The following is a 10,755-nucleotide window of genomic DNA, read 5'->3' on the forward strand; positions in this document are numbered from 1 at the left end:
GGCCTCATTTATAAAACTCTGCGTAGGATTTGCGTCAGAAGTGGCGTACGGATGAAACATAGGACGTGCGTACGAACATATCAGCAGCGCCGCTAACAGACCATTGTAGCGTAATCTTGTACATTAAACCCAAAAACAGTATAAAGTACTTGAATAAGTGCTGGAAATTCAACTCCAGCCTTATTAAAAATATTGATTATTGCCAAGAAATTAAATCACTGATTTCAGAAATAGAGACATCTGAGGAACTTGATTCCCCATCAGAAAATGTGAATACCTTAAATACAGAATTCATAAACTCTCAATTTACTTTAGTAAAAAGTTAAAATCAAATCTGGATAAAAAAGAGCTGGACATAATAGAACAGCTGAATGATCTTTGTTGTAAATCTAACCCGTCTGAGGATGAAAGACAACAGATATTAAACCTACAATCTAAATTAGATGAGCTTTATACTCAGAGAGCCCGAGGAGCAGACATCAGATCCAGAGCAAGATGGATAGAAGAGGGCGAAAAATTCAGCATATTTTTGCAGCCTGGAGAAGAGAAGGCAAAAAAGGAAAAGCCTAAAGTCACTTCTAGTGAATGATATGGAAATTACTGATGAAAAAGCTGTATCCTCAGAAATGTATAGATTTTATAGCCACCTCTACAGCTCTACATTTTCAGGAATAGACTGTAACAATTATTTAAAAGAGATTGCGCAACACATCCCCAAAATAGACAACAATTTTAAACAAACGTGTGATGATCAACTTTTAATCTCTGAGCTTGATGCTGTCATTAGTCGACTCTCTCTTAATAAATCTCCTGGTTCAGATGGGTTCACATAGGGAACTTTTATAGACACTTTGGGAAGATTTCAGAAATTTACTGTAAAAAGTCCTGGAAATGTATGAGACCTGCACACTTCCAACTACAATGAAACATGAAATGAACAAGAAATTCAGACTACAAATTATTGACATACATTTTCGCTTCTCGTCTCCAGACGGAACTTTCAGAACTTATTACAGAAACACAATCTGGTTTTCTGAAGGGCCGTTCAATTCATAATAATATCAGACTGGTTATGGACATCATTGAATACTGACATCTTATAGAAGATAATGGTTTTATTCTCTTTCTGGATTTTACAAGGCCTTTGATTCAGTGGAGCATCCGTTTATGATGACAGGACTGGAGAATGTTGGGTTTGGCACTAAATTTAAGAACCTGGTCTATATCAGAATATCAACAGCTATGTTATCCTTCCTAATGGCACCACCCTAAGTTTCAAAGTTGATGTAGGAATCCCTCAAGGTTGTCCTATCTCTCCATATCTGTTCTCATTAGCTACTGAGATGTTGGCCATTTACATTAGGAATTGTTATGACATCAAAAAGTTCAATGTCTTGGGCACAGAGATCATTATTAGCCAGCTAGCAGACGACACAACACTGTCTTTAAAAGATGAGCATCAAATGACAGCAGCTATTGAAAAAGTCAAACACTTTTCCGAAACATCAGGGTTCAACTTAAATTTAAAGAAATGTGAACTATTGGCCATTCATGACACACCTTTAAAAGAAATCAATCATATCCCCATTAAGTCAGAAATGAAGTACCTGGGCATCCACATCAACAAAGACCAAAAAATAAGCCAATCGAGGAATGTGGGTGAAAAACTTGATGAATGTAAGACGAGGTTGAATACGTGGCTCCAAAGAGACACATGGCTGCTGGATCTGTCTGACAAAGATGGAGGGTTTGTACAGATTTATTTACTCATCTTACTCTAATGCCATCTCAAACAAAGTGATAATATCCATCAACCAAATGAATTTTGACTTTATTTGGAGAAACAAGCCTCATTACATGAAAAAGAACTACATGGTCAAAGAATTTAAGGATGGGGGTCTCAAAGTTATTGATTTTGACTGTCTTAACGGAACCCTGAAGATAAACTGGTTGAAATCGTGGATCAAACACAACCAATCCTTCTGGTTTTGTGTCCCAAATCATTTATTTAACAAATTAGGCGGGTTAAAGTTGATGCTTATTAGTGATTTTGACATTAATAAGCTCCATATAGCATTATCAGAGTTCCACAAACAAATTCTGCTATACTGTAAAATATTATATGTGCATAATTTCTCGCCACACTCAAATATTATTTGGAACAACAGATACATCCTCCACAGAAACAAATCTTTGTTTTGTGCTGAATGGTTTGACAGAGGTGTCTGGTCGGTGTCTGATCTGATGGATACGGAGGGAAATTTATTAGACTATGAACTATTTTGTTTAAGACATAACTTTAATCCTCCTATTTCAGAATTCTTAAAAGTCAGTAATTCTCTTCCTCGAGAATTTGTATTTCTAACAAGGAACACAATGACACACGTAATGATAAAACCACAGTTGGCCACATTATCGATTGAAGGTTGCCCTCTTATGGACAGAAAATGTAATAACTCTTTCATCAGAAATTGGTTCATAGAAAGGTTTTTTCCTGGTCGACAGAACAAAAATAATATACTGCAAAAATGTGAACAAAATGTTGTTACTAAATTAAGAACCGATTTCATGAAACTTCCTATTCCCCCAAAAGTTAAAGAAACACACTTCAAAATTATGAATGATATTTATCCTACAAAAGAATGACTTAGATTACGTTTCAACATTGATGACAACAGCTGTTCCTTCTGCCAAACTGCTGTTGAAGACATCGACCACAGATTCTTCCTGTGTGATGTTGTTCAAGTGTTCTGGTTGGATGTTTACAAATGGTTAAAAATAAATTCCCATTCATCATGGACTTCTTTTCCAAAGAAGTAATAATCTTTGGCCTGTCACTACACAACAATGTAAATAATGTATGTATCAATACTGTGTTATGTTTAGCCAAGTTTTTTATACACAAAAATAGGTTACAGAAATGTCACCCCAGCTTTAACTTCTTTAACAATGAGATCAATTTATACTTAAAATCTATAAAGTTAATCGACTCACCTAAAGCCATAACAATTTATGACACCCTGAGTGATATTCCAAGTATCTGAGACAATTTATTTTTCTGTTGTATCCCCCTGCATTTTGTAACACTATCCAACTCGCGCACGCACATCCTACGCATCTTTCCCTTAATAAATCACAACCGATTCTAAATGCAGCGCAGCTTTTGCGGCTTCATGACAAGCCTATAGTTGCCCATAAATAGTCCGTGAAACGCCCACAAATGAATATTCATTGATTGCGAAACCATGGCAAACACAGAAAGGAAAGGAAAAAAACGTATGTACTTTTTTTTTTGGGTGGCCCTAAAACTCCGTCATACGAAGGTCTTATTTTTTTATATTTATTTTAATAATTAATGTATTAATTCTTCAGGTGAAATACTACATACATGAATGTTAATGTAATAAGAAAACACCATACTTCCCCCAATTCATCAAAGATTTTTATATAAAATCAGTGTCATACTCCACCAGCAGAAAGGCCCTCAAAACTAGTGAAATCTGTCAATCTTTGCAGATATTTATGTAATCACCCCTATTGTTATTTAATATAGTCTATAGTATATGCTGTGTACATTCCTTGTACATTGTACATTGAATGGTTCTTTCTCGTGTTGTGTACTTGTATTTTGTTCAAAAGAGTTTTATTTAAAAACCAAATTATGCAGCTTTCTGGAACAGGGCCCGGGTGGTGGCGGTAATGCGTCCATAAAACTACACAAGAAAAAGGAGAATGACGTCATTTCCGAGGCCTTTTTTTCCTCTTCCGTTACAGTGTGTGCAGCTCGTGTGAGCGGCTGAAATGTAAATAAACTCCACGTCGGATGTTTTTTATATTATTTTTTTAATTTAGAACTTCTTCGACTTCGCAAAGATGTTTTCCTCTGTGGGGTCCTTTATTAAACGCCACAAAAGGAAGTTTCTTTTCACGGGAGCTGTGGTTGCAGGTACATTATTCTGTTAGCCTGTTTGCTAACAGCAGCATTTTGTAGTCTTATTACGTTAAACCGATACATTCATATTTAAAATACGTAGAACTGGGGAGGTCCGTCTGCAGTAAATAACCTCTTACGTCTCCGATGCAAAAAACTCGTTTTCTTGAAGTTACTTTCCAACTAATATTAATAACGTTCACGGCGACTGTTGAATTGCCAAGTAGTATAGTGAGGTTAGCTTATCTGCATCTTAGTGTCTGTTTTTGTAATGTGATATTATGGGAATGCTGGCTGCAGATCTGAAGGAACAGACTTTGTGGTTTCAGCTTGTTTGCTGCTTGATCTGTGGGGGTTTCTGTGTTAGTAATTCAAAAGAACAGTTTGCTCAGACAGACCACTCCCCATTCCTTTAAGGAGTTTACCTGCTGGGAAAATATGCCCAGAAGAAGTTGAAGGAGGTCCAGGAGAAGGAGGCTGCAGAGTACATCGCTCAGGCCAGGAGGCAGTTCCACTTTGAGAGCAACCAGAGGACCTGCAACATGACGGGTAAAGGCCCGTACACACCGGGACGAATATTCGCCAGGCGTTATTCGCCAGCGTTTTTCGCCACGTTTTTTGTGTTCACACCCAGGCGATTTTCGCTGACGATGAGTGGAGTGAACATGCAATTTCATTCCCTGACATTAGATGGCGCTTAATGTAAAACAGAAATACTCCTGTACACAAGGTGGCGCTGCGCAACTTTACGCTTCTTAAAGTCGCTTTTCACTCAGAAGAAGAGAGCAAGTATTTACACGCTTGTCAGAATCAAACAAAGAAAACATGAATATTTCAAGCACCAGTAGCTCCAACTGGTGCTTGGTTCGGGGATGTTTTAGAATGTCCGTCATTATTGCTTCGCGGCTGTGTAGACGCTACTTGGGGTCTATCTTCTTCGCTGGTATGTGTGCTCAGCAAGGCAGTTTTGTGTTTGAGCGCCCCCAAGTTGTGTTTTACTGTAACTTCAGAAGCTCCAGACACGTGAGCAAAAGCGCCATTCTCATTGGTCGAGTAGATTTCGACGCGACGCGTCGAAAAAAAAAAAACGAACCCGAGGCGTTTTTTTTTTCTGACGCTTTGTCGCGTGGCGTTTTTTCGCGTCGGTGTGCACACTCTCATTGGGGCCCTTTGTTTAGTCACGAGGCGTTAAACGTCGGCGAAAATCGCCGACGAAATTCGTCCCGGTGTGAACGGGCCTTAAGGCAGCTGTCCCTCACTGATGTGGGACGGGGACAGTGCTTCATGGCTCTCACACAGGTTTTTGTGTTGCAGTGCTGTCCATGCTCCCCCCACTCAGAGAAGCCATTATGACCCATCTGGACTCAGAGAGTCTGACCACACTGCTGAAAACCAAGTGAGCAGAAGCTTGAATGAAGGCTGGAGATGAGTGAAGTGTGGAGGTTCACCCTCTGTGTTTGTCTCACAGACCAGCCAACAAGTTGGAGATCTGGGAGGATCTGAAGATCATTAGTGAGTGTTTGAAGGTTCCAGAGGGTTAACCAGTTTCACGTTTGTCCAAGTTCATCTGTCTCGTTTCTAATCTCCTTATTGCTTATTAAAAGTAAAAAAAGTTCTGAATCTTTCAGATGTAGGTGGTAAAAGCATTTCTTCAGTCTCAAATGTCACTGGTTTGGTTAAAGAGGAAGCTGTTTTTGTTAATGCTGCTGCCCTTCTCTCTCACAAACTGCTTCATTCAGGTTTTACACGGACCATAGTGGCTGTGTACAGCTCCTGCATGCTGGTGGTTCTGCTCAGAGTCCAGCTCAACATCATTGGGGGGTACCTGTACCTGGATAACTCTGCAGGGAGGAGCCCAACGGTAAGGAGTGCACATAACTGATATGACTTTAGCCCTTCAGGCTATTTGCACATACACACACATTGTGACACACTGAACCCTAATTCAAGGGTGTCCAATTCAGCCTCGGGGGCCAGTGTCTGACATGTTTTCGAGCCAGCCTGCTAAGTGAAGCAACTTATTGGCTAAACAGACCTCATCTAGGTAATCGACAGCAGATCCTCTGGGTTTCTGGAAAACCATCGGGAGGCCGGCCCTAAAGGCCTGGGTATAGACCCCCCCCCCCCCCCCCCCCCCTGACTGCAGGCTCCTTGAGCAGAGGTTGCTGAGTCCCTTCTACTCTTTCAGGACTCTGACGTCAGAAAAAAATGTATTTTAGTCAGAATTAACTTTTGCATTTACACTATACAATGCTGAAACTATCAAACATAGACGTTCTGAGGACTACGTAGCAGCATTTCCACCTTCCGCGGATCTGAGCACGGATTAAAAAAAATATGAGCGAGCAGGCCCTTAATAATAATCATAACAGTAATAAAAACACATTTGGTCCAAACGGCAAACGTTTAGCCTGGCAACCCCCCCCCCCCCCCCCCCCCCCTTTTGTTGTGTTTTTTGTGTGACTGCGGTTGTCATGGAGGCAACGCAGTGACAAAGGAGGCGTTGCCTTGGGCGCTCCTGGATGAGGCTGGACGGGGATGCGCAGGAGAGGAAAAAGGGGGGCTGCTCGGCCATATGTGCTCTTTCTGAGTTTTGAACGAGGAAGTGTTTGCAGACGTTGTTCTGCACTAACAGTTTGCTCCAAGCAAAGAAATAAACGGCTTCTAGCGTGTTCCAGAGCAACAGTGTCCCGCCACATGAGAGGAAAAAATCGGGTCACTTGAACCATGCAGTGTAAATGCGGCCATAGAGGCAGACAACAGGATGTGGAAGAACCTCCCAAGCCTGAAAAAGTTCAGCACAGGTAGTGCTGTGAGGGTGTGGGATTTTTGATCAGCGCGGTGATGAAGCAGTAGGAGTCACGGTTACCCCCCCCGGCAAACACAAAGTCCCCCGGCGGCCGCGTTGGAAATGAATACAATTCACAATTACAACGCAGTATTCTTTATTAACAAATAACAGTAACAACTAACTACTAACTATATAGGTGTTGTAGAATGAGTATGTGTGTGTGTCAGCACGCTGCGTGTGTAGGAGGAAGGAGGGCACACCACGCGAGAGTGAGTGAGAGCGTGTACAAGTGTTGGGGGTGTTACAGTGGAGGAGAACAATAATAAAAGGTTTCCCACAGAAGTAGTTTGCAGTAGTTCAAATCACGCACCATATGCAGAACTTTCAATAAATAAATGAGGTGATTAGATGATCACGTTTGCAGTTATTGTCTCACCCCTAAGCACAGAGCTCAGCATGAATGAGTACAACCCACTACATTTGTCAGAAAAGCTTTAGTGTCCTGTCAGAATCAACATTTTCTGTAAAATACTAAACTACAAAATAAACCTACAAAGGATGGCCATTGATTGCAAACACCATATGTTCATTTGCACACACAAAAAGGGGATTTTCCTACCAAATGAATGTTGCAAAAAGGAGAACACGCAGTCATTGGTTGTGTCCGAATTCCTTCACTGCTCACTATATAGTGTGTTCGCCATTCTGTAGTTCTGTCTGAATCTACTATTCCCAAATCCAGTGCCCTGCAAATCTCCCAGAAGTCTCTGGGAGAAACCAGTGTGCATCGATGCTCACTAGATTGGCAAATGTAGACCACAATGCATTGCTTCTGAACAACTTTTGTTAATGTTTTGTTAAAAGAAACATTGTTGCATAATGAGGAAATAAAACACTTTATGTTCTTAATTTGTTATTTATTTATTTATTGTCCTCAAAAAGTATTGGTAAGAGTTTCGTTAATATATGGGATCGATAAGCTGTATCAATAAGAGTAGTAGTACTGTTAAAACCTTAACGATACCCATCCTTAGTACTGTCCTTTAAAACCACAGTCCTCATTCAAAATACTAGATGTAGTCGTTTTTGTTGCTATGTGCATTCATTTTATTTTTTTATTCAACCAATGTAAGTAAAACTGAAGATGATGTGATCTGAGTTAGATCAGGAACGTTATTTTCATGGAGTTAAGAATGTGTTCAATAAAACCTAATCTTGTTTGGAAATGTTTCTTTTGTTCTTTGAGCTACTGTTTAAATTCGTACTTTTTAGAGGGGGTGTCCTCATTTCTGCTGAGCACTGCAAACCCCTGAACACAGACACTGGGGGGGGGGGGGGGGGTTCTAGGCTGGGAGGTGTGAGGGCATTTGAAGGGAGGGAGTAGCGACGCCCCCTCCCTGTTGTGGCCCTTATAGCAGTATCATTCCAGAAAAGGCTCAGACATGGAGTGGGGTGTGAGTTTAGAGTTAGACTGAGCGTCATCATCTGTTTCCCCAGACGCCTCTGGCTCCTCCAGATGTCCAGCAGCAGTACCTGTCCAGCATCCAACACCTGCTGGGAGATGGTGAGGGGCTCTGTCAGCCACACCTGCAGGACTGCTGCGGCCCCCAATGTCTGACAGCCTCTGTTTCTGCAGGTCTGATGGAACTGATCAGTGTGGTGAAGAGGGCCGTGCACAGCTCCTTGGGGGGGTGAGCATCAACCTGAGAGGTTTCCACGTGGTGGGCGTGGCTGTGATGCATCCGCTGCTGTTTCAGTGTGTCCCTGAAGCAGACTCTGTCTCTGCTGGATGTGGAGCAGCAGCTCAGCTGGATCAGAGCTGAGGTGGAGGGGGCGTCCAGACACCCGCTGTCCTGGTACCTGCTGTCTGATGATGAGAGTGCCCTTGCTGATCAGGTGTGTGACACGGACCCCCCCCCCCCCCCCCCCCCCGCCCTTCGGGAGCAAACATTTTCTCAGTCTCCTCTCTGCCCCCCAGGCATGCGGACTCACTGAGAACGACGTCATGACCATCAGACTGTTAAACGAGACACGGGACATGCTAGACAGGTGAGCTTCACCTGCGCAGCAGTGTTAGTGCAGCAGTCACCCAATCCATATGTGTGTGTGTGTGTGTGTGTGCAGTCCAGACTTTTCGGCTGTCCTTGCCGCCTGCCTGAACCGTGCTTTCTCCCGTCTTCTTGACAACCTGGCAGAGTTTTTTCGCCCACCTCTGGGTGGCTCCGCCCCCTCTTCTGCACCTGACAGGTAATCTTTGTACTTTGCCATATTTTGCTCCCAACAACTTAGAATGCTACGAAGAACACTTGTTGAAATTCTGGACAGAGTGAGCACCTTTATGCGTTTTATCCTCCACGTCTTTCCAAACAGCTGGTCTTAGGTTGAGATTGATCAGAATAATCAATTATATTCTTTATATAGCACTTTTCATCAACATGCTATCAAACACAAGGTGTTTAGAAACAAAGTCTTAAGAACATTAGATATAAAGCAACAATAAAAAGGACATAAAAAGGAAAGAAACACTGGCTAAAATTTGAGGAGGCAAATGTACAAATGATAAACCAAAAGGCATCAACTACTTTGAAATAAAACACAGTATTAGAAAAATGTTACTGTGAGGACATCTGCAGAGCCATTCTTACCTGTACCTGTCTCTGCTCAGCCTGTCTGTGGTCAGTCTGCCTCTGGCGAAGATCGTCCCTATTGTCAACGGTCAGATCAACAGCATCTGCAGCGACGCCCCCAGCCCCTTCGTGCAGGTATACGCCTCTGCTGCCGCGTTGACGTCCTTCAGTAGAAATCTGATCTCAGGATCTTCTCTTCCTTATTCCCTTCAGGAGCTGTTGATGAGCGACCACATGAAGAAGTTTGCAGCCAATGTTTATGAGACCTTCAGCACACCACAGGAGCTGCAGAAATGACCGAAAGGGGGAGGAGCTTTGGCAGGAGTCCTGCTGTACATGCCGCCCCCCTCTTTTTTTTTGACGATCACCCTGAACGGGAGACGGTCTGTGTTTGAAGCAGAGCCTGCAGTCGTCCTCCCTCTGCTTCAGAAACGGTGTGTGGGGAGGCGCAGCAGTCACCCCCCACCCCTGAGCGGGGGCGGATCGGTCATCTGTCCTGCGGCTCATCAGACCTGCACCCCTGCAGACTGTGGTTTTCATGGCAGCTGCTGCTTCAGGGCTCTGACTGCTTTAAACTTTGGAGCCGACCTGGATTCAAATTCTGATGAAAACAGTTGAAAGAAACGTTCAATTCCCAGCCTCAGAGCTGTGTGGAGCTGTGCCGCAGCGGCCTGTTGGAGTCTCCGAGCAGTCGGCCACCCACTGTAGACTGCGCCATGATGGGAGGGGGTGAGGTTATCTGTCACATCTGTTCGGAATCAAAAGCAGATTTGTGTCTTTTAATAAAGTTTGGACTGTATTGGTTTTACTGTTAGTGCTTCTCCTCCAGTAGAGAGTTCTGGTCCTGATTCAGATCCTGCCCCATCTTCTGGTTCAAGTCCTGCTAAGCAGGTGCTTTGAGTCTTTTCTCAGCTTTAGGTACTGGTTCAGCTCTTTTCTCAGGCTGTAGTCCTCTTATTGGGTCTTTTTTAAATCTTGGTATGGGTCTTGGTTCAGATCCAGCTCACAAAGACTCAGCATTTTGGCGTGTTCCACATCTCTTCTGTCGAACCATCTTTTCCCTCCTGTCCACTTTACTCCAGCATTTGAAGGTTCCTGAGGCCCGCAGCTTTCTCTGCCCATCTTTTTCTGAGGCAGTTACGTTTTCTGATTCCTTAAGAAATCAGAAGAGAAACTAAAAGAGCAGGAAGAGCAACTGTAACCAGACTAACACATTTGTGGAAGACAACACAGACACAGGGGCAAATGTGTCTCACTGAATCTTTACAAATTTGTTCCTGTTCCCCAAACTTTTAGGTAAAAGACTTTACCTAAAATATAAAGCGCATTCTATTTTTTATTTTTATTTTTTTTAACTTGTCCTGTCCAACAGCTGGGCAGACAGATGAGAGCTGAGGGCCTCTTGT

At 42.8% G+C, this 10,755-nt stretch overlaps 1 protein-coding gene across 2 annotated transcripts; it reads left to right on the forward strand.

Annotated features, from left to right (window-relative positions):
- Window positions 1–3,684: 3,684 nt before the first annotated feature.
- Window positions 3,685–10,148, forward strand: pex3 (peroxisomal biogenesis factor 3). Of its 2 annotated transcripts, none has more exons than XM_020700353.3 (12): window positions 3,685–3,803; window positions 4,349–4,480; window positions 5,246–5,327; window positions 5,400–5,443; window positions 5,671–5,792; window positions 8,220–8,286; window positions 8,359–8,413; window positions 8,480–8,618; window positions 8,701–8,771; window positions 8,847–8,969; window positions 9,388–9,484; window positions 9,563–10,148. In XM_020700353.3, the coding sequence occupies exons 2-12, from the start codon at window positions 4,474–4,476 to the stop codon at window positions 9,644–9,646; spliced, it is 891 nt and encodes a 296-aa protein (XP_020556012.1). In that variant the 5' UTR covers window positions 3,685–3,803; window positions 4,349–4,473; the 3' UTR covers window positions 9,647–10,148. The 2 variants fall into 2 exon arrangements, with proteins under 2 accessions (XP_020556012.1, XP_004084984.1); XM_004084936.4 differs by having other exon boundaries at window positions 3,735–3,946.
- The last annotated feature ends 607 nt before the right edge of the window (window positions 10,149–10,755 follow it).

The sequence above is a fragment of the Oryzias latipes genome, chromosome 24 (genome assembly GCF_053564925.1).
Source record: "Oryzias latipes strain Hd-rR chromosome 24, Olatipes_Hd-rR_3.1".
NCBI lineage: Eukaryota > Metazoa > Chordata > Actinopteri > Beloniformes > Adrianichthyidae > Oryzias > Oryzias latipes.

Bases quoted from the DNA above. Each gene is read 5' to 3' on its own strand.
- pex3 (XM_004084936.4), top strand. From the start codon at position 3,874: ATGTTTTCCTCTGTGGGGTCCTTTATTAAACGCCACAAAAGGAAGTTT. The intron at 5,328-5,399 runs GTGAGCAGAAGC...TTTGTCTCACAG, and splicing joins ACCACACTGCTGAAAACCAA to ACCAGCCAACAAGTTGGAGA. The intron at 8,772-8,846 runs GTGAGCTTCACC...GTGTGTGTGCAG, and splicing joins ACACGGGACATGCTAGACAG to TCCAGACTTTTCGGCTGTCC.